Below are 24,098 nucleotides of genomic sequence, written 5' to 3' on the forward strand. Positions count from 1 at the left end.
TCATCTGCCTGAGTGCCTGAATTAAACCAGTTCCCATTGGGGGGCTGGCTGTCCTGATTGGACGGCCAACTGCCCCTTTCTGTAAAATGCTCAGAGTTTGCAGAGGAGTGTGTGGGAAAACTGAATAAAATGTGAGGTTCCTGAGGTGAAAAGCAAGTCGCCCACTGGAACTGAAGTAACTAAAGCTGAAGACGCCTGCAAACTCCTCAAATCACTGTGATGTGACGACTGCTGTCCTGACCCCGTTTTCTACTTCACAGAGGAGCTCCGAAGAGGATGACTCCTTTCCTTTGGCTGGAGGGACCAACCAGCCCTGAGACGAACTAAAAATTGAGCCATCTCCTGAGGTGCTGCGACTTTCCAGAGCTGCAGACCGCAAATATCAGGAGACCTCTGACCCATTTGCAGTACAACGTCTTTGAGAGGCTGAATCTGTCAAGTCTTTGCTGAGCTCCAGTTGAACCTCCTAAGTCCCCCCATCCTTTATTGGTGCTGAGAAAAAGTCGCCAAAATTGCAGACTCACCAAGGAGACTGAGGAAATCCGTGCCAAGGGTCCTCGCTCTCCCTCGAGACTGCTACTGAGACATCCCATTCAGAGTCCTTCCTTTCGCCACCAGATCAAGGAATCAGGAGACCAGGTCCGTTGCTGCACAGAGGAGAATCCAGCTACGAGCATTTCTTCTAACCTAAGGTACTGTGTGGTGATAAGGTATAACTTACCTTGAACCAAGTAAGTCTCTCCAGAGTAACTGCAGGGTGTGAAGAGGTGTCCAGGGTGTCCACTCTACGTCTGACCCAAACTGCCAGCTTGTGTCCCTTTAGAGAGTCCTTTTTCAGGGTCCCCGTCTTTGTGTTGACTTGCCAAGTAACCTTTCCTGGAGACTGAAAGTATCCTGAGGAACCTGAGGATCCTTTGCTGTTCTGCTACTTCTTAAGACTTTGAAGCCACTCCAACACTGACTTCTTTTTCGTATAGTTAGGGATTGGAATTTTTGTCTGAAAAGTGTCTCTAGAATGTTAAGCTCTGCTGCTGTGTGATTAATCAACCCCTTTCCTTCTTAAAAGACTCAATATTATGTTGTTTTGCTAACTCAATACAATTACAGTATATCTTTGTCTTAACACACAGCAGTACCAATAATACAGTAGAACTGTCATTAGTGTCATTAGTGTCAATTGTACCCCAAGCAACTACCATTGAAGCAATGGGCTTTGAAAAGTATTAAGAATTTCTGTGTGTGTTGGTTAAGTGAACTAAGGATGTATGCATCTTCCATGTGTAAATATAATAAATGTATATTTTAATATAACATTGTAAGTGTAAGTATTTCTTTGGACTATTGTACTTCCTGGGTTCAGTGTACTTACCTAGAGCTCACATCTTCTTCCTATGATAAGCCTGACTGTTCTTCCACTCTACCAAGGTTCCTTGAGTATTACAGACTCATATTAATAGTTGGGACCTGTATGCCAAGGGATTGTTTTTATTAAGTATTACCTCAAGGGGACTTCAGGAAAAACCCCAAACGGGCAGTACTGCGGGTTACAGTTGTCAGGGTATAGCTCTGCTTTATAAGCAGAGCTTTTGTTTTACCCTGCTATAACCTACAGTTTCGAAGTCCTGAGGGTGACAGATTATCTATCACTGGTTAAAAGTTATAGACAACACATTTTGGAGGACTATATTAAATTTGCCACAATCTGTCTGGATAGAACTACTGTGCTTGGAATTTGACTTAAGATTGCTTGCTTGTCTGGTGCTCAGAAAGAAAGGGGCTCTATATATAAAGGCTATTAAGGATCCCAAATGCCCATTATTAAGTATTTTGCTCATATTTGCTGAATAATGTGCACAATAATAAATTGCATATTTGGAATAAAGCAGTGTTTTGTGTTTTTTTTAGTTTTTTTTAACATTTGTTAATTTGAGTTTCCATTTACATAAAGAATTACAACATACCTTTCAAAACTGTTAACAGTGAAGCGCGGTCAAATGGATTATTTTGATACCATAAATTGTCCAGCTGACCTGCCCCCCCCAACCCATGAAGTTCCTTCCAGCACCCCAACAGCCCCTCTCCCTTCCCCTTTATTGCCCCCCCACTGAAATGTGTCTTCTCCCTCTGCTGTTTCATGGTGGTTTCATATCTGCCGATAACCACAACTCCTCCAGCAACCGGCCCCAGTCCACCGTCATCCACTCCTCCACTTCCGGGTCCCTATTTTTGTGTAACATATCCAATTCAACAATCCCCCACCTGCCAACATCGCCCATCCATTGCACGACCGATGGAAATGGCTACTCCTCCCCCAGCAGAAACTGGGCCATACGATTGCAAGTGTTCTGTCGCTTCCCCCCAGGGAGTTGTCCCCACAGTTTTAGCTTCAGAGAACATTCAAGACTGGAGCCCAGCAAATCATTAATCTTTGCTATCACTTCCTGCTAGTAGTATGCCCCAACCGAACACCCCCAAAGCATATGCCATATCCCTGCTGGCCCTATCCTACAGCGTGGACAGTCCCAACTCTGAGCACTATTAATTGCATGCAGTTTAACAGGAGTCACATATACCCTGTGCAAAACATTAAACTGGATAAGCAGATCTGCTCCCAATATTTCACCCATTCTCCCTCTGATATCGGACCCCCCATGATCTGCCCCCATTTACTCTGAACTAGCAATTTCTTCACAGGACACGTACACCGCAAAATCTGATAAACCCGAAGAACCCTGGTACCCCATCCTCGTGCACCAAGAGCAACTGCATCAAGGGTGTGTCTGAGTTTCTCCGGGATCCCTTTCTACTTGGCAGCCAGCTGTCTGGTCAACATACCATATGTTACAAAGTGCCCCTTTACCACCCCGTAACGAGTCCTCCAGTCTTCAAACGACATCAAATTTCCATCTTCAAACAAATTCCCCACGGTATATTACTCCTTGACTCCCAAATCAGATATTCCTATGCTCCCTAATGCTAGGCGAAGTCCAGAGTCCACACCCCATGGAAAATTTGCGCTGTAAAGGCCAGACACCTGCGTGTTTCGCAAGAGCTTCTTCCAGAGCATTCTTACCACTTGAAATACATGTGTAGCCCCCTTTCCTCCAATTGTACCCCACAGCAGTTCTATTCCTTGCCGGCAAGCCGGAAGGGTCCCCAACAACCGCATCAATAGTTCTCCCCTTATGTCTGTCCATGCCAATATAGCTTGCAGTTGTTGTGCAGACATAAAGTAAAGCTCATAATCCGGAAGATTAAGACCTCCCCCATCCGACCACGGACGTTTCAATGTGGCTAGCAAGAACCTTCTCCTGCCTGTATCCCATAGTAATTCCCCAACCTTCTCATCCAACATTCTGAAAAATACTTTTTTAATACAATATGGTATATTAGTAAAAAATAGAGAAGCCTTGGGAGTATAACTATTTTACAGAGTGTAACCCTACCCATTAGTGATATCAGCGCCTTTTTCTAGAACTGGATCGAGGTCCCAACTCGGGACAATGCCCTGCCGGTGTTGTATACAAACGTCTCCTTCAGGTCATCGAAGACTGTGAGTCCAAAGTATTTGAACTCTTTCCCCTCCCATCGTATCCTCAATCCAGGAGGGTAGATGGATCCAGTCCACGCATGCCCCCCAGTGGGAACAATAGAGATTTCTCTCTGTTTATGTGAAAACCAGACCGCACACGGACATGACCCAAAATGCCCAACAGCATTGCCATGTTTTCCTGTGGGTTGGTCACATAAAGTAATAAATCATCCGTGTATAATGAAGTGATATGTCTCACCCCTCCTGCAAGTATCCCTGCCTTCCCCGTCTCCTTCCTGAGAAACCACGCCAGGGATTCCAGTGCCATTGTGAACAGTATAGGTGAGACTGGGCACCCCGGCCTCATCCCCCTGCGATGAGATCCACTTATTAGTTTTCACCCTTGCTGTCGGCCCGTTGTACAACAACCTTAACCATCTGCAGATATTCTCCAAGTCCAAAAGTCTTCAGCACCTGGAACAACCAGTCCCACGTCAGTGAATCAAAAAGCTTTCATTGCGTCAAAAGATGTCCATGCCAGCTCCTCACTAGAATCTTTGACCTGATCCATTACGTGATGTGAACGGCTGAGGTTCATTGAGATATTCTGCCCCACTATAAAATGCATTGATCTGGGTGCACTAGCATTGGAGCCACCTTACATAGTCTGGTGGCAAGCACCTTCCCCAGGATCTTCGCATCGATAGGATCCGCGGAATAAAGCAGTGTTTGACTCGTTCAAGTGGATTTATTGGACCCCAGACTGGACTAAAGATTTTATCATTTTAAAAGCTGAGTTTGGGAACAAACTGGACCTGTGGGATTGGGGTTCAAATGTTAATCACATAGAATCGCTTAAGCAATATTCTGTCCCTAGATTTCAGACCTATTTATATCTGAGTCCTCAATGTTATTTGATCAAATGTCCATCTAGGCGATTCTGTTTAATGTTGAGGATTGACCAACTTCCTATGCTAACTACAAAGGGTCCTCAATTGCATGTCTCTCTGGAAAATTGAATATGTAAAATGCCTAATGTACTGGAAACTGCTAAGCATGTTTTGACAATGTGCAAGGAATTGTTTAGGGCTTATGTGAGCAGGTTAGTTCAATGTGTACACAATCACAAAGCAATAGGTGGTGACGAGTTGTAGCCTTATTGCCTCAACTCGCATAACACAGCATTGTTGATAGCCTTGTTTGGAATTTGGAAAGAAGTGAAAGGTAAATTTAAAGGCTCAGGGAATTCAAGGAAATTCAATCCCTTGCATTAACCACTATTAATAACTTCTCTTACTGTATCTATTTGACCTAATTATAATTAAGACTTCCAGTTTTCCGTTTTTACACATGAATACAGCCGGAAATCAATCTGCTTCATGTCTGTATTTATTTATAAAAATGGAAAAGAAATGGATAAAAAAAAAGAAAAACAGGTCTTTGTGTTTGATTCTCTATGATGTCACTAATACATTGCAGGCCAATTGCATCGCATTGCAGATTGGCAGCGTGAAAAGTTGTATAAAAATAGTGTTGAAGTTCTTCAAATTGCTGACAGCATATATCTTAAGGCAGCAGCAGTCACAGGAGCAACAGTTTGTTGTTATGAAAAAAATTGTTGAACTAGCATTCCTTTCCTATATGTCTGTATGTGTGCTTTAATAAATGTATTTTTGACTAGAATAAATGCAGAAAAATCCTGGCTGTGAAATATCTTTTTATATTGCAAAAAATGTATGTGGAAAAATATAAAAAAAAGGCCAAAAAATAAATGTGGATAAATACAGACACAAACGGCAGAAAATAAATACCATAAAACCGGGACCTTTAATTATAATGGATATTAAGCTATAACTTAAAATTCTGATTGATTTTATGGTCTTGATAATTACAGGAAGATTGCGTGTTAAGGTTGTATTTTATTGTTACAGAATTGCTGAAATGAATTATGTTTTATTGTGTATGTCAAGATGTCTCTTAAGTGGAAAGTTCTGCGGAACTAAAATCACATAAAGGAAAAGCACATTCTAGTCTCCTTTTACCATTAATATTGCTAAATGTTAATTGCAGATTGTGATGCTGAAAAAGAAATATTGCATTTCACATTAATACTCTGATGGTTTATCCAACTAATCGTGTTTTTTCTGCGTCAAGGACAATTCCTTGCATGTATAAGATAGGAAAGCATGTAAACAATCGTGAAGTTATCCATGTATAATCCATGCAGGGATTGGATGCATCCCAAGCTGAACCATGGGATGTTATAGGTAGAGTATCAGTGGCGCCATCTGTTGTTCTTGTACTTTGGGATCAAACACAAGCCCCCCCCCCTAATTGGTAAAAACATTCCAAGCCCAACAGTGGACTGACCCACAAATCGCCCATCTGTGACCAACTTTTCCCGACAAACTTAATAAATCTTTTCTGTTCAAGGCATTTACCAGTCAACCCCACCCAGAAGTATGAAAAATGAAACACTCCACGAGCACGGGTCACCCTAAGCAATATATCCAATGAACAAAAAAATCAACCTGGTTCTCAAGCCTTGAACGTTTGGAAGAATGTATAAAATGTGTACTTTTTCCAAAATAAAACCCAATGTGTGATTCTGAAGAACCACCTCACATGTTACAGAGGGATATTGGTTATTTTATATAATTCAAATCTGATGTGTTTCACTCATTTTATTTTGTTGTAAATCCCTTAAACTGTAAAGTGATGGTGATGTTTCTCATTTGCGTTTTTGATATTTCGCTAGTACGTAAAATTCTAGTGATGAATTCGAGAAGCTTGTAATAGTGTAGCAATAATAGCATTTGAAGACCCTCTGAGCATACTTAATCTTCATTTGGTAGGCTGGACTACATGGAGTGCAGGAGTACTGACTTTTTGATGTGAATTCTTTCGGCTAACGCTAATAATATATCAATCTCCTTTTCTTTAGTAAAGATGACAGCATGTGGCGCTGTCCCCGGAGCATCTCCACTGTGATCTGTGTTCATGAACCAGCCTGTGATCCTGCAGACTGCAGCGGCCATGGTGACTGCCTGCAGGGCGCATGCCAATGCTTTGGCTCTTGGGGCGGGGCCGCCTGCAACATCCTGGATTGTGGCCCCATGAATTGCAGCAGACATGGGATGTGCACCCAAAGTAAGGAGCCTTCTATTTCTTAAATTGTGGATGCGTTTGCGAGGCTGGGCTGCAGCATTGCTGGGAATACCGCACAGCGAACATTTACAATTGTAATGTTGTGTACAGAGGGCAAGACCAAGTAACTGCTTTTGTTTAATATTGATGCAGCGATTTGGGGACTGCATTTTAGGATAGGTGACATTGGATAGATGACATTGGCGGACTTTGGTCTCCGTAATGAGTTGATTTGCCAGTTTCATATAACTTGCAAACACAAAAACTGAGATCATATTGCCAGCTTTACGAGAGTGTCATGTCAGGGACTAAAACATGATGTCACATTTTAGTCCCTGTATAGAAATGTCTGGGAAATGTCTCACTTGCTAGTCCACGGGGATCTCTCTTAGGTGGCCAGGGCACGGCCATTGCCTTTGGACTCAGACCCTGAGGGTGGACCAGTGTGGGAGCATCACTTGTGTGAGGAATCTTCAGGAAGTGGGGGTCAGGCGACCGATGATGAGACGCAATATCACCCCTAACCCCCCATTTCCTATACCCCATCCAGAGTAAAGAGGCTAACGCATGCATATCTCATTGGACATCTCCCGTTAATACGGTCAGGCAAAGTCAGGCACTTGACCTTGTTAGGTAAGATTTTCATATTAATGATAAATCTTCCTGATCTGTGTCAATACCAGAACTTTTTGCTGGACTGGTAGATTATTATTCCCTATACCTCAGTGAGTGGGAATCTTTTTCCACACTCGAGTCTTTTACGCTTTTTATTGGTGTCCTTTTTAAGACTCTACATAGTGTCTTTTAAAAGTTATCCTCTTTGACAACTTTTTGGCAATAAGTGCCTATTGTTTCTGGTTTGCCCTAGGCACTCCCCTTATAAACTGTCTCTGGCTAACCTTGTGAGAACTACAGTTCCCAAGTGTGAAAAGGATCTTTGGATCCCTTTTACATTTTATTAAGTGAGATCAGCACCCCCCCACCTTATGTTTTGTGCTGGGGAGATAGTGAGTATCCCCTTTCTCATTTTAAATGTAACGTTTGTGTTCCAAGGACAAACTTACCTTTAATGGCTGGCGGCAGTGAACCTTTTTATTAATTTGGTGCACCTTTACCGTGGGCTGTTTGCACAGCCCCCGTAAAGGCACCCATGGGTGCTCATTTTACCACAATTGCCCCTGTCTTGTTGTTATTGTTCCTCTCCTTTCTTGTTCCTTCTCCTGACATCCAGGGCAGGAAATTCCTTTGTGTGATTTTTATCTTTGGCGGGAGTCCTGTGGACTCTACGCCCAGGTTCCAGAGTGTCTGTGAAGGCAGGAATTAAGTGAGGAGTCCAAAACTCTGCAGCCCTTTGTCTACCAGCCTGAGTGTGAGATTATAGTTCAAACTGGGAGGCTACCTGTCCAAAAAGTATTGCCAACCCCCCCAAAATGGAATATTGCAAGGCTGTTTGGTTGGGTTCCTGCATAAAAGTCTGATCCTGGAAGCTGTAGAGGTAGTCGACCACTGGAACCAATTCCCTGGGACCTCGAACCATGTGCGGTGCAGAGTCTTCCAAATTCCGAATCTCGCAGAAACTTCGTGGGCATCCTGGTGGATCTCCAGAGACACAAATTGAGTCCAATAAGTCCCCTCAACAGAGTGCTGGACCTTTGTAACAATGAAAATTCAGCCACAATTTCCTGTCTTATGTGCTCCTTGAAAAGGCAGCAAAGCCGCAGAACCTCATTCAGCCGCGAGGAAAACCTTGCCTAGAGCCTTCTCCATTGATTCCTGCTGCTAAGTTCCTTCTGAGGTCTTGTTTTCAGTCACCACGACAAGGAATCCACTGACCAGGTATTTGGCTGCAGATTCTGAAGTCCTCCTGCTGCAAAATCTTCTTCAATGCTGAGGTACTATGTTGACTTGGGTATTTACCTGCCTTAAGTCTGTTAGGATTTCTGTTTAGCTGGGGGGTGGGGGGGTTCTTTGACTATGAAGCCTCTAGCCCAATGCACCCAGTCCCACTGCTAGAATCCTGCTAGGGTGTCCTCTGCGAAGCCCCTGGACCCTCTTCTAACTGTATAAGTAAAGTACTCACCCGTTTGCCCAGTCTTCCTAAGGAACTCTGACTGTTGCTACTTAAGAATCTATTATAAATCTATCTGTTGGTCACTAGATCCTAGTGACCCCCCTTTTCTGCCACTGAGAACATGCATGCTCCAAGAATAAGGGAAAGACCTTTAAGGGATTGGTCCTTTTGCCTAGAAAAGAAAATAAGTGTTTAAAAGTTATTTACTTGTAAAAGAGTTGGTTGGTAACTGTAACTCTAAGAGTAAACAGTTACAAAAGTTCTTACTTACCTTGGATATGTAATGCACTATTCTTAAAAGTATGGTTAACATCTTTCTTTCCTTAGAAACCGTTTTGCCATTCTAATAGAAAGTATATGTGAAGGTATGTTACTCACCTGTGATCAGGTTGTGCCTCTTCCCAAAAGTAATGTGTTGGTTTCACCACATTATGCCTGTTAGGATAATTGTATGAGTGTCCCCCAACTGGATCTTGTTTCCCCTGACTTACTGCAAGCCTGTCCAGAATAGGTCTGCCTTAAGTCCTACCTACCTAAAATAACTTGGCTGTCATTCAGTAAAGTGTAACATTGGGTTTTGCTTTCCCTGTGCTGTTTAGACAGACACAAGAAGTGTCTGTGGTTCTAACTGTCCCCCAATAAGTCGTACATAAGGTACTTGTATAGCTGGGAAAGATCCAACCTGGGCTCCATTGTGAGATTTGAAAAAAGTATATGGGTTCTACTTACCTTGAGTTAGCGGTGTGCCATCCAAAAATAAGTTACCAAAGTTGTGATTTGTACTAAGAGTCACTGTACAACTGGTAGGGTCTACTGCCCTTGCATTACTGAATGTAATTGTGAAAGTAACCATTGGATTTTAACCCCTCTCCACCCTCCCCCCCAAGAATAGATGTGACCTACACTGAACGTGTATGAAAAGGTTTTGACTTCCCTAGAACTAATGTTAGGTGTTCCAAATAAGGTTTATGCTTGGGCCTGTGCTCCTTCAAGCATAGTGTTGTGTTTCGATAATTGTGATTTCATGTAATGTGTGATAGTACTTATTTACCCCTGGATGTATCTGGGCCTACCTGTATTTAAATAAATCCTTTATTTTTACAATACATAGTTTTTCTGTTTCTTTGGACCATGTATATTACAATTTCATTTGTACTGTTTGTACAGCCCTCTCTCCCTCCTAAAATACGCCTGGCTGCTGTGTTTACGCTACCATGAACTCAGGTGGTACAGCCTTACACTAAGAGTGGAGTCTTGTACTGCCTCAGTTAAATGTTTTTACTGAGCCCTTAGTTGGATTTCAGAAATACTGTCCTAACAGGGTTGTTGCCTCAGGACCTTAGCCCGAGCACATACCCCACGTCCATTAACATAATCCATGTTATCTTTTCTCATGGTATCCCACCATACAATCCTTTGTAGTTTCTCCAAGCTCTTTCTAATACCAAAATGCCCTTCTCGGGGCAGGTCATGACACCATGACAATATAGTTTCATGACTATTCTGTGTAGGTAACCATAGTTTAGCTTTGTGGAATAGGAGGTCTTGGTTTTCGTTGTTGTCTTTAACCTTTACTAAGGAAAGCCGCTCGATCTAGGAGGGCATATTCCTGTTTAAGCGCATCCTAATAAGAGAAGAGGGCAGGTGAATTGACCCCAATATATTCAAATGACCTGGTTTGAATGTTACAATAAAGTTGAATTGGGCAAAGTAGAATCCAGCGATTCTGATGATTCATGCATCGGGCTGTTTTTAAAAACACAAAATTCCTATGATCTGTGAAGACCATGATGGTGTGACAGGCACCTTCCAGCAGATGTCTTCATTTAAGGAAGGCTTATGTAATGACCAGTAGCTCCTTCTCGAAGATGCTGTCATTTTTTTCTGCTGCCGAAAAGGTGTGCGAGTAGTAGGAGGGGGGGTGATATTTCTTGGTGTCTGGATCCACTTTAGATGGGATAGCTCCCAAGGCGAAGTTAGAAGCATCTATTTCCACGCCATAAGGAAGGTCCTGGTTCGGAAGTCCTAAGAACCGGAGTGGTAGTAAATCTCCTTTTCAAGAGTTGAAATGCTTTTTCAGTATCCGGGGACCATATATATGGGGCCCCTTTTTTCAACAAACTAGTAAGGGGAACCAATAGGTCTGAGTAATCTGGAATAAATAGTCGATGGAAGTTTGCGAAACCCAAGAAGCGTTGTAATTCCTTAAGAGTGGGGACTCGGCCAGTCTAGAATAGAAGACACTTTCTTAGGATCCATTTCAATGCCATTAGGCGTCGGTATGTATCCTAAATAGGAAATTCGGCTCTGATGGAAGAAACATTTGGAGGGCTTTGCATATAGACTGTATTGTCTTCCTTCACATGGCATACATGGAGAACATAAGAGTTAGAAAAGATCAGTAAATCATCGAGATAAATCACCATGTATATGTCTAAGAGGTCTCTGAATATATCAGTCAGAAAGAACTGGAAAACCGCAGGGGCATTGCAAAGGCTGAAGTGCATAACAAGGTACTTGAAGTGACCAAATTTAGTATGGAATCTCCTTTGATACTTTGTACCCGAGTATCGAGCATCAGAATTGTCAGAAGCGGCTGATCGAGAAACTTTACTTATACTATTTGCTTTCCTGTTTCCTTTCACTGCTGCTTGACACACGGTATTGAACTCTGTGGGTGCTTTCCTCTAGTTTGGAGACACTGGGCTCGATTTGGACGGGAGCGGGTACTGACGCACTGCGGTCCTGTGGTCCTGCTTTGTTGCCTGCTTCGTTGCTTTTCCGGCCTGCGATACTTGCTGGGGCAATCTGCCATTGTCAGTGATTGGTGTGGAGGGGTGGTTACAAGCTCTCTCCTCAGTTGACTTGACTGAGAACGCACCGAACGGCAGAACTTCCTGCGGTGAGTTATCTTAAGTGCTCCCTTTATAACTGCTCTTACCTTTCTGTTTTTTTTTTAAACTACTAAGCGTTATTGTAATCCTGTGTACCTGCTCCGTGAGCCAAGGGGAATCTAGAGAGAAGAGCACTTTTCGCCATACCCCCCTGTAGCACCATATGTGTGAGTGCAAAAGGACTAACTAAAAAAATGACATCTCAAATTTTATAGCTGACTTTCCGAATACCTTCTGGTACCTGCATTTATCCTGACTGCAAACATTTTGTCAGACTCTAGTTTCTGTCTACTCTTCTCGGAAATTGAAATTGCTTCCCTAGTGGCAAAAACTTGTTGATGCCAACGTGTTTCCAGGACGTTTCACCCGATATTCTTGAGCCATCGGGGGGTGGCGTGGATGGGCAGTGACTGTGGGCCCTTAAGTGCCTTTGAGCTGCCTGGCCGCTATATTTGAGTCAATTTCTGTTGGACATTTCTTTATTGGCCTCAACACGCTCTGGTTGCTGCTTCATTTCACCTTCCCTCTTCACTTGTGAATTACAGCACTGTAAGGCGAACAATAGAGACTGTTTCAGAGGGAAAAACAAAGGTCTCTTGCATACAATCTACGTAGTGGTGCAATGGGTGATGACTTAAGGGCCCCAGAACTGGATGGGGCCGGCTTTCAGAGAAACATGTCATTACTCTGGAGAAATCCCTCTTTAAGTAATATCCTGCTGGTGGTGGCATATTCTTTACTCCTGAAAGTCTCTATGCTAGGGACAGTCAAGTCCCCACTGGATTGGGTAGGCAATTTTTCCCTTCCCAAGGAGCACAAATATTGTCTGTTTCAACACCAAATCATCCCAATCTAGCGGGTATGTTAACACTAAACCATGAGTATACACTCACTACATCCATCTCTGAATTTATTCCCCCAAGAAGGGTACGCAGTCTGAATGACGTCACGCATGCATCTGCAGCTACACCACCCCCGTATTCGAGGGAGGGTGGTAATCTAAATGCGACTCGGACCCTCAATCAATGGGGCAAGAATCAAGAAGAGGAGGGCTCTTTTGCACCTCATATCTCATTGGACTCCTCATTCGAACTCAATTCATTTCTGCCTTACTGGACCCCCCCCCATTAGGGGGAACCAAACCACATGAAGTAATTGGATCTAGAGGCCCCTGGAGTTTGTGATACAGGAAATACATAAGAGACAATCCCTAAACGATTCTTCTCCAATGCTCTCCTCCCTACATTTTGTTCTGACTTCCTTAGTAAAAGTCTTTGAATCTTTGAAGACAAAAGTACAACAAAACTCAGGCTTTCTACTTGAATTAGCAAAGGATATGGACACTAGTGAAACAACGCTAGTAGCTTATGAAGTCAGTTATTAATTCCATTATGGGTGGCGCTTTGACAGAATTAACTACAGCCTCTAAACTCCACGCAGACAAACTAGATTCCCTACACAGGCAATGGGAATGCGCCAAGGAAGAACTTCTGTCATTAAATTTGAAATTGAGTGGAGAAACATTCAAAGCAGATTGTCCTTGTCATAAGAGGTACACAATGGGTTTGGCTGAACTGCCTAAGGAGGTGTCAGCTCTCCCATTGGATGACAAACCCCTTTCGGCCTCTACAGGAGTTCTTTCATCTTGCACATGCTCCAAAAGTACACCAAATCGGCAGAGACGAAGAACTACACAACAGCTCCTCGCTAATTGCTCAAGACGTCACGTCTATGGAAATTAAAGAATTGGCCAATACGCCAAATGGTAAAACAAAAAAAAAGACGGAATAAACAAGCAATGATTCTGAAAGGGATTCGGGGGCCCGGGGAGAGTTTGGCAAAGAAGAAAAAAGTTTAAAGAAAACTAGGAACCTGGATGCTACTAATTTCATTAAAACATTTAAATCCGTCCAGATAGAAGAAGTGACGCTACGAAAGAAGGCGTCAAAGAATGATTTGAAAACTGCTTCACTGACTGCAGCCAACAGAAAGGGGAAACATCCAAATAAGTGGGATGTGGTTTCAGATGTGAGGGACCTTGCTGTAACAAAGTCAACTGTGGGGAGCCAAACCAATACTCCACCAGCACCCAGGAAGATCGCACCAATTTTGCTTAGAGGGAAATTGGGAGGTGAAGTTGGTAGCGATCAAGCAATGCCACTTGAAGGAATACTTGCAACTGAGCCCGTCTCAACACACGCTGAAGCTGTCCCTGTAATCTACCCCATTAACCATCCAACTAAGGTCCCGCCACTACCACTTTCTTTTGCTATGAAAGAAAATGAGGATGTGGCTACTACTTTATCTCAATCACTGTGTGGATATGTGAGGCAAGCGGCTCCAACCTGCTCCTGTTCCTGTGCTCAATTGGCCATTACTTCTCTGATCGGGGGCAAATTGCTGCAGGGACCGCCACAAAGAAAGGCCCCGAAAATGTTCATCAAAAGACAAGCAGCCTCCAAATCTAGAAGAAGGCCCTTAAATCTGTCCATGATGTTGTCAATCTTCGAGGATACTCAGGATTTAGAGCATTTTACCTCGGCAGATATTGACTATATCCATTTCCCCCACTTTCCTTCTACAGACATGGTGGACATGGGATTGAGATCGAGATTGGGGGTTGACGCAATCATTGGAGCCACTGCTGATTTGCAAACATTGGGCTATAAGGTTTTGGAGAACTTGCCAGCTAAACTCACTTCCACACACAGCACTTCAACGGATGACAATGCATTGAGGCCAAGTGTCACACAAAAGGGGTCAGGGTGCTAGAAATTGTGGCCCAAATTCTACTGAAACTAGGCTTACCTGAGAATCCGCTCTAATCAAGGCGAATGTTAAAGTCCTGGGGTAGAATACCAGGGGATCGGGAGTAATCTATAATGAACATAGAAAGGCATATATATTTCAGTGCTTTGACTTGATTGCCTTTCAGGAGACATGGCTCAAGTCTGGCTTCTTGATGGACGGCTTCTCTATTTTTCAACAACTTGCAACATTGTTTTCTCTTCTTCCGAGGTTCTGAGTAATAGTCATACTGTCATGAACTACAGAACACGTCCCTTTTGAACTTCCTGGTCCTTGTCACAACGGGGCGTGCACTCCATAATACTCCCAACATGGTCGTCCAGCGTGAAACCCCTTTCTCGCTCCACGCGCTGGACATAACGTATTCTATTAATAGACCACGCCTTCCACGGTTCCGCATGTCTAAATGCTATTGCAAAGTAACGATCCGACGTGTGTCCCGTAGCTCGCAGTATTGTTTCCTTGTACCTGTCTATCTACCCGTTCCTTGCCCCTTCCTTTCCTCCTATTTCCTGGACTTGTGTGCTAGTTGCACCTTTCCTAGTTCCCCGGATTCCTGGATCTGCGTCCCGGAAACTGAACGCACTCTGGAGTCGGAAGAGACTCGGGCAGCCTTGTTCAAAACCAGGTCCGTCCGCAAGAAGGCAGCGACCAAGGACTCCAGCAAAGAACGGACCCAGGTGAGAAGGGGGGAACTCCTTGACACGTCCAGGTATTCTCGCTGTAAAAGTGGATTTGGGCTCTGGAGCTTGTGGGGGCAAATGGATAATAGTCAAAATCTATTGGAATCCCATGTGTTGCTCTCTTTCTGATTTTTCTTTACGCAGTCTCAGAATTATTGGTACGCTTCTCTGTACAGTTTTCTTCTTATGAGCTAGTCGTCCTGGGTGACTTTAACTCACAGTGCATAAGAATAAATGCCCCTGGAAAGTCCTCATGTAAACTTCTGTCCAATAATGGCAAGTCATGGTGTAACTTTATGAACGTTTGGGATTTATATATTGCAAATGGGAGCATCTTGGGGGATTGTCCCCCTTTGCCCACTTGGAAAAGGAATGACAGTTATTCCACCATTGATTAGTTATTCCTTTCTAAGAATCTTTTGGAAAGTTGTGCCCGCATTTCTATCACTAACGGCTTCCCGAGTGACCATGAGATCCTGGGGTCTGTTATGGACCATCAAATAACCATTGGGATGGCTTTCTACCCCCAAGAATTGAGTATAAACAATGGAAGGAACAGAGTGGTTAAATTCCAAAGGGGGGGGAGGTTACTTATTGATTCACTGAATTACTTGACTATGCCTTTAAGTGGTGAAGACCTAAGATCTATATGTGAACCAATGTTTTTTGTAAAGCACCTTTGGTATCTTGAACCGCCTGTAAGTGGAAATTCGCAATCACTGGTCAAACACATCCATCTTTTTGATAAGACCTGGTTATAAAAAAAAAGGAAATGAGAAGGTCGCTGAGATTGCTAAAAAGAATGTTGGCGATTCACGGTCAATTGCCAGTAAGGCCAAAACCATACAAAATGATTACAGGAATTGGTCTAGGTTGAATATGTATCAACGACTACAGGCAAAACTCTCCTCATTTTTGGTCCCTAATAAACTCGATGGATGTTTCGAGTAATGTGCTGCAGGATGGGGTCATCCAGAAGGCCACTTGGGTCTCCCATTTCTCGAATCTATATGGAATAGTAAAATCAGAAACTTGTCTCCCGTCCTCCAAGGTCACGTGGGATTTGGATGCAACACGGGATGACATCAGAATTCTTATAAACAAATCTTCTGTGTCCAGAGCGGCCCGGCCAAATGGTCTTACTAATGCTAGCAGTTCTCTTCAGAGAAATAATAACCACCAGACAAATAACATACTTGTGGAGAAGAGCAGTAATAATCTCTATCTACAAAAAAGGGGACCTCTTGCTTCCAACAAATATCATTTCTGGACGCTGATGGCAAATATTCACAGGTCTGGTGCTGAAAGACCTGGAAAAATGGGCAAAGTCGCAGGGTACACTCTCCAAACACCAGATAGGTTTTCGTCGTGGCCTCTCAACCTCTTTGCATGGCTTTATTTTGAGTTCTGTGTGCTTGGGGTCCTTTTCCAATGGTGCCTCCCCACCCCCTATATGGGGAATGGATTGACTTGTCACAAGCCTTTGACACAATCAATAAGGGTTATCTCTGGGAAATGTTGAGGGTGTGGGCATACCAGAAAATCTGCTTGCTATACTCTTCGAACTTCACAGGGATTCCGAATTGCAAATCAGATTGGACGGATCGGGCAAACTACCCAGTCTTGTTAACTCTAATGGGGGTTCGACAGGGTTGCATTGTAGTCCCTTTCCTTTTCATTATATGCTTGTCTGATTTACGCCGATGATTTTGTCCTTCTGGACTGTACGCAAATAGGCCTACAGCATATGCTAGCTGCACACAAAAAATATGCAGAGCTAAATGACAAAGTCAATCCCCTTAAGTGAAAGATTATGGTTTTCAAACATCCATTGAAGTGCTCTAACCTCTTAAGGTGGAGCTTGGACGACCAGAGTATCCCAATCGTAAAAGAAGTCGCTTATTTGGGAACTTTGGTTAGATCATTCCCAACGAGAGCCCACGCTACAGATATTCTTGAGGCTAAGATCATGCTGTTCGGTTCCCACATGATAAAAATCTTATATAAATTTGGCAAGTTCTCCCTTTTGCCTGTCATTAGGTCCGCAGTCCCATCTTTTAGATTGGGATAGACTGGAGGGCAGGATTTGGAAGCACGTTCTTAGTCTGCCTTGTTCTGTGCCAATTGCGTGTGTTAGGTATGAATTGGGTTTACAATTGCCTTTGGCATGGATGGAGTGGAAGTGGATTTCTCTTTAGAGGTTGATCTTGATCCCCCGAGCCCTCTACCACTATATGAAGATGTCTCTTTTGCTCTTCAGAACTGCTCCAATCAGTACTTAATAACTTTGAAGACACTCTGTACGAGAATCTTATTGGAGGCTGACACTACGAAAGAGAACTTGATCCAAAATCTGTTAAAAATTAAGGAGTGTCTAAAAAGATTTGATTGGATCAGGACCATAGCAGCTATGCGATCTTCCAAATTTTCTTTATCTCTAACTGCTATTGACAAACCTAGATCGGTTCTTCCCATGTACTTGAAGAAATTTTCCAACCCAAGGATACGAACCAACGACTTAAGATTTTACTCTATATCTTCTACCCACCCGTGAAATTTGCCACGTTAGGCAAAGAGATGTTTTCCCTAGTGATATTTGTCTTCTATGTGAGGAAGCCTGTCCACAATCTTTGAAGCATATGCTGATCTATTGTACAGGCACATTGAAAATGCGATTACAACATCTGTCTTGATTTGTTTCCCATGATTGGTGTTTGACCACAGATTTTTTTGGGGAAAGGGCCTCTTCTGGAGATTACATTTTATTGAGTACAGAAATTGTGACATTTTGCAAGAGTTGAACCTGGTGGGTTTGGACATGTGATATGACTCGAAAATGCCTTTAAAATGTTTTACGCTAGGTTAATTTCTCCTAAGAATGTCTTGGGGCAATTTGAGAAGGATTATATTTTGTTTTTTTAAGAATATTAAGCAGTTAACTTTTTATGTGTTTGTTTTCTCTTAGTTTCTGATAGTTCTGTTTTTGCTTTATTCTTTCTCCATTTTTAAGGTATTAATTGACCCATATTATGTTGAATCTTTGAATTGTTTGTGTTCCTTTGTGAAAAGTCAATTTTTGTATTTTTTGACTAAAACACAATACATTTTTTACGTACGGAATGCGGTTTTCTATTCTCCCCACCTCCCGCTCCGCAATCCGGATTAGATTATACACCCATTTTAGGTCTAACTTGATGTAGATCACGCTGTCTTTAGCCTGATCAAACAATACCTGGCTGATTGGTAGTGTATAAAGGTTGTTAACCGTAATGGAGACGTGGAGTGCCTAATGAACCCTTTAGCTAGATTGTCATTGATGTAATCCCTAAACAATATTTTCTTTCATGGACAGGGCATATATCCGCCCATGCGGAATCCTAGCATTAGGTAGGAGTTGAATGCGGCGGAAGCTTGTCTGCCTCCTTAGCATTGAACACATCATTGAATTCCAGTTATTCCTTGGGTATCTGGTTCAAATGAACAAGAGCCTGTTTGGGTAAAGGAGAAACTAGGGCATGATTACTGAGAGGGTTGGAGGAAGTATTTCCTTGGGAACAAGAAGGACGACATTGGGAACCTTGAAACGTGAGTTTCTGATTTTTCCAATCTATGGGAGGAGATGGAATGATAGGGGTACCCCCCAGTGCTGGTAGTGTAGCGGGGGCTAGTACGGGCCGACTATCTGAACAGGTGGTGTTCCCAGAGCCAATCCCCCAAAACGAATCCCTGGAGGTTGACTTTTGCGCCAAATGATCTACTGTGTTTTGTAAGGCAGTCATTGACTGGAAGAGGACTGCATTTTCTGGTGAGAGGTAGTTCTGAAAATTTTGGGATAAACCTACGATAATATCCAATCAAAACTAGGAATGCCCTAAGATCTCTCTTGGTCTTGGGTGTGAGAGCATCTAGGACAGCTTTCACCTTTTCTTGCTGGGGCTGTACACTGCCATTCCCTACAAAGAAGCCTATGTATTTTGCTGCTGACTGAGCCAGCTTGCATTTTGTTGGGTTGGTAGTTAAACCTGCCTCTCAGAGGGTTCTCATAATAGTGGAAAGATGGAAAAGATGGTCTTCCCAAGTTTTACTATAAATTACTATGTCGTCAAAATAGGCCCCATAGAAATCGGAATAAGGCTGTAATATCCCGTCCATGAGTCATTGGAAAGTTGCTGGGGCCCCATGCAATCCAAAAGGAAGGACTTTGAATTGGAATAGCTCTATTGGTGTTGAGAAAGCAGTTTTTTCCTCATCTGATCCGAGCACAGGGACCCGCCAATATCCTTTGGCTAAATCTAGGGTTGGCAAGAATGTGGCATTTACTGGTTTATTGATACATAGCATAGGATAGGCATCGAAGGCAGAGATGGCGTTGACTTGCCTAAAGTCTATGCAAAACCTCCAAGAGTGATCGGGTTTAGTCACCAACACAATAGGGGAGGACCATGGACTTGAAGAGGGCTGAATGATATTTGCCTTTACATTTTTTTTATCCTTGTCAATCACTACCTGCTTTCGTGTTCCTGGGAGTTTATATGGCTTCAAATGGACCACCTTTTCCTTTGGAGTTCTGATAAGTACCATGTACTCTCCCTGAGTTCTCCCAAAATACATCGGGGTATGGTGAGAAACCTTAAGGTGTCTCTCTAACTAGTCCCCGGGGTATCTGTCATCCAGGTGGCCAGGACACGGCCATCACTATTGGATCCAGTTCCTGGGGGGGACCAGTGAGGGAGGATCCCCTGGATAGGGGGTCCTCGGGGAGTGGGAGTGGGACACCCACGGGTGAGACACGGTATGTCCCTTCCTTTCACACCTTTTCCCCATCCTCTCGCGTAGGACATTCCAAACCTCTGCCCCCCCCTTTTCCAGCACCAACACTTTCGCACAACACAAAGTGCAACTGACGAACACCAGAGCCGTTAACCTGACATATCCCAATACAAGGGTCAGGCAATTGATCAGAGTCACACACACACCTGACTGCCCTTTCCATTCCTCACAAGGATAAAAGCTGGAGCCAGAGAGCACAGTACGAGCTTGGCAGACAGCACGACGAGATGGCTAATCCGGCGCAGCAGTTCAAACGAAGGAGAAAGATGGAAGGAATCGAGAGGGTGGCGAGGACCAGACCCCCAGAACTTCATGGAGGAGAGCCTAAAAACGCGAACAATAGCACAAGTGTGTCAGGAGGGGCCTGAGAGTAGAGGTGTGCCCACTAAGCCAAAGGGAGAAAGGCACACAAGAAGCTGGATAACAAGGAGTCCTTCAGACAAGAAAGGATAGGCAACAGAGGCTGTGAACAAAAAGGGGCAGGGAATACAAAGATAACAAACACATTGGGTTCCTTTTTGGGGTGTACGCAGAATGGGGTAAGAGTGGCCACGGAACTTGGGAAACTCAGCCTTCTGAACAGATTGCTATTACAGGGGCCCACTCTGAATGCTTATGGCTCGGAGCAACAGCAGTGGGTGTCTGTATCTGAACCCAAGGCACAAACAAGGTAACAGTACTCACAGGACTGAAGCCTGTACAGGTCCAGCAGGAGCCAAACAATGACTGCTTCCTGAAACGGGAACTGGTACACTGTTAAATATGACACGAAGTACAACACTGAAACACGACAAGGGAAGGGGCAGAGATTGCCTGCTGGAAATCCAGCAGCCAAACTCTGTACATAGGAATTACATAAAACACAAGTGAAGACAAGAACAGAAATATCCAGGGAAAAGGAAGTCACAGAGAGCAAGGTTAAGGACAGAGAACCGGAAGAAAGGAAAGGCAGAAAACTATTATCTAAATGCAGGGAACGGCGACCGGAAAACAGTACACGGGAATCAATAATGGTAACTCAGGGCTGGAAAGACAAGAGAAAGCTAGCAGAGAGAAATTAAGGAAACAGTACAACTGAAGTGGATAACCAAAGGGGAGGACTGAAGACTCAAGGAAGTCAAGGACAGGAATTATGAACAGAGGGCTGCAGGCAAGGAAGAGAGCAAGGGAGCAGTAGCCAGGGAACAGATGGCTTCAAACAATAAAGAGAGCAAGGGGGCTGCAAACAAGGAAGAGAGCAAGTCGGCTGTAGCCAGGGAACAGAGGGCTGCAAACAAGGAAGCAGGTCTGCAGAATGAGAAGCACAGAGGTACAGGCAAAAGCCAGGGGAGAGGAGGCTGAGAAGCCGGGCTGCAAGTCAGGAAGCACAGGGCTCTGGAACAAGAGGAAGAACTGGAAACCACAGGACACAGCAAATTTCCAAGGAATAAGGCAACAAAGGGCTGGTAGAAAGCTCAATGCAAGAGACCTGTGCTCCTGCAAGCGGCTGCTTAAATACTGACCTGCCCTGTGCTGAAGTAGGCTAATTAGCAGCACCTGGAGCAGCACACCTGAATGTAATTGGCCTCCGCCCTCCCGAGCCCTGGGAAAGCGAAAGCTGCACTGTACTCTAAGGCCTCTGGGGATTGTAGTGCTAGAACTGCTGCATAGGAATATCCAGGAAATGGGAACTGCCACAAGGTGCATTATGGGACATGATCTATAAACTGTGTGAAAGCAAGAGTAGTGAATCCCACAGTGAGAAGAAACCAGGGAAGCGAATCCCGAGAGGGGAGATCAAAGACTTTCGATTGTACAGGGATTTGGCCCGTGTACCGTTGACATCTGCTGCAAGACACTTTATCACGATTGTGCCACTTGGTAAACAATTGAGATGGGTCAGCGCCCAGAAAAGGGGGAGCCAGGGGTGAATCCACCACCCAGCGAACATTGGAAACTGTACTTAATTTGTTTGTTAAAGGAACTTTATTTTTTGTTAGCTGAACACACCAGGCCCTCAAAGGCAAGAGACTTTTGTCTCTTGCTGGAGAAGCCAGAGTCTACTGTGCTACAAGATCCCATCTTACCACGTGCACAAAACGTGGTGAAGGGAGACCCAGGCTACCGCATCCTGACCTATTATTTGAGAACACTTCTTTCTTTTCTTGTGAACTATCCCACACCCTTTCTTGTATTAGTTCTAAGGGTTGGCAATATGTTTCTTAGTATAGGCCTTTTTATTTGAGGCGACGCCACTAGGACTGTCTTATCTTTCATTTGATGGTCGACGCTTGCTCCCATCTTAGATTTAGGTTTAGATTAGGCATTTTTCCAACCTGCACACCGCATTCATTATTCAATAAACACCCTTGAACTGTGATCATTTGTGTCGGTCTTACTTGTTGTCACCATGAGTTCCTCACAGTATGCAGTAATAAGGTCATTCAAATCCCTTTATTTATCTTTAGGTAGTTCTTGGAGAATAGTTTCTAAATTGTCAATCTCCTTGGATACCAAACAGGATAATATAGAGGAGGTGGTAGCAGAAGGATTTTCATTCCACTCTTTCAGGAGATTTACATGGTAGAGGTGGGTCTTTTGCCTTCTGTTGGGTTGGGATATTTTATATGTACCGGTTCACGTTTGCTCTAGTACCTGATAAGGCCTGTGCCACTTTGAAACAAGTTAATTTTTAGAGGTAGGTAAAATGACCAACACTTTCTGACCTACTGAAAATTACCTTAGATTTACCTTCTCGTCATAGCTAGGTTTTTGTAGGACTTGAACTTTCTCCATATGAGTGTGGACTAGACTTCTGACGAGTTTCATGTGCTCTCGCAATCTGGTAGCTGTCTGTGAGAGGGGTATTGGTGCCTCTTCTCTTTCTTCCAAGGTCTCCCTGAGCATGTGTAAGACATCTCTTGGTTCTCTACCGTAGAGTAAGGGAGAAACCGTTGGATGCCTGAGGGGCCTTTCTCACTGCAAAGAGGGCCCAAGAGATCATACGATCCCAGCCTTTCCCATCCTCGTCTACTAACTTTCTCAGAATCATTTTGAGGGATTTATTAAATCTCTCTACCATTCCGCCCGTTTGCAGGTGGTAAACTGAGGTTCTTAAGGTGGTGATATGTAGTAATTCCTTAACTTCACCCACGAGCTTACTCATGAAATTGGATCCCTGATCCATTAGCATTTCCTTGGGGAAACCAACCCTAGAAAAGAACGGTAGTAGGTGTTTTTAAATTTGCTGGGTTTTGGTATTCCGCATTGGTCAAGGCTTCTGGGCACCAGATAGTGTAATCAACGATTATGAGAACATATTTACTGCCCAGTTTAGAAGTTTCCAACAGTCCAATAATTTCCATCCTGATTATATAGAGAAAGGAACTTCTATTATTGGTAGTGGGTTTAGAGGGGCAGGTAGGAGAATATGTGAACTGGTTGTCTGGCATATCTCACATGTCTGAATGAAGTTTTTTATGTTAGCATGGATATCTGGACAATAGAATTTCCCACTGATATGAGCTTGGTTTTAGATTGTCCCAAGTGTTCTGCTGTCAAGTGAGTGTGCAATCTCTAGCACAATCTTACGATGGGTTTTGGGTATTACTAATTGAGTCTTACCTAGGCCTTCACTGGAGGTTTCCCTTCTATATAGTAATCCCTGTTTCAGGAAGAAAAGGGGACTTCCCTTTTCTTGTCCTTTTCCCTCAGGAATCACTTGCAAGAAAGCCTCTACGAGTACTGGATCATTTCACTGGGCGAAGGCTAGATCAGGAAGGATGGTAAGTTCATCTTCCCCTTTTGCTCCGTTGGTATGTATCTCATCGGCCGCTCCAAAGCCTAAGTTACCTCTGTTTCCTCGGGTTCAGTTTCTTGCTCAAAACGGGGGGAAAAGAGCTTTCTCAAGAATTCCCTGTGCAATTTTGTCCCCATGACGTATTCCAAACGAAGTCTCGCCATGGTTTTTTAAAAGAACTTTTATGTCTCTCCGAGCGTCTGGATCTATAATGCCCGCTAGGACATCCAGACCAAATTTCCAGGCTGGGCCGACTTTGGGGCCAGTCTTATATAACAACCCACAGGGTGTATTAGAACTAAGCCATTGAGAGTCATCCCTCTTTTCCCAAAGGGATAGTGGCTTCTCTGCTGCT

General features: G+C 43.7%; 1 protein-coding gene across 2 annotated transcripts in view; it reads left to right on the plus strand.

Moving 5' to 3' along the window:
- Positions 1-24,098, plus strand: part of NAGPA (N-acetylglucosamine-1-phosphodiester alpha-N-acetylglucosaminidase) — a 330,108-nt gene that overhangs the window by 124,630 nt on the left and 181,380 nt on the right. For both annotated transcript variants that reach the window (XM_069615430.1, XM_069615431.1), the window contains exon 6: positions 6,477-6,682. In XM_069615430.1, the coding sequence (XP_069471531.1) occupies positions 6,477-6,682 (206 nt within the window). The remainder of the gene's footprint in view (positions 1-6,476; positions 6,683-24,098) is intronic.

The sequence above is a fragment of the Ambystoma mexicanum genome, chromosome 9 (genome assembly GCF_040938575.1).
Source record: "Ambystoma mexicanum isolate Mex_15411 chromosome 9, UKY_AmexF1_1, whole genome shotgun sequence".
Lineage (NCBI taxonomy): Eukaryota > Metazoa > Chordata > Amphibia > Caudata > Ambystomatidae > Ambystoma > Ambystoma mexicanum.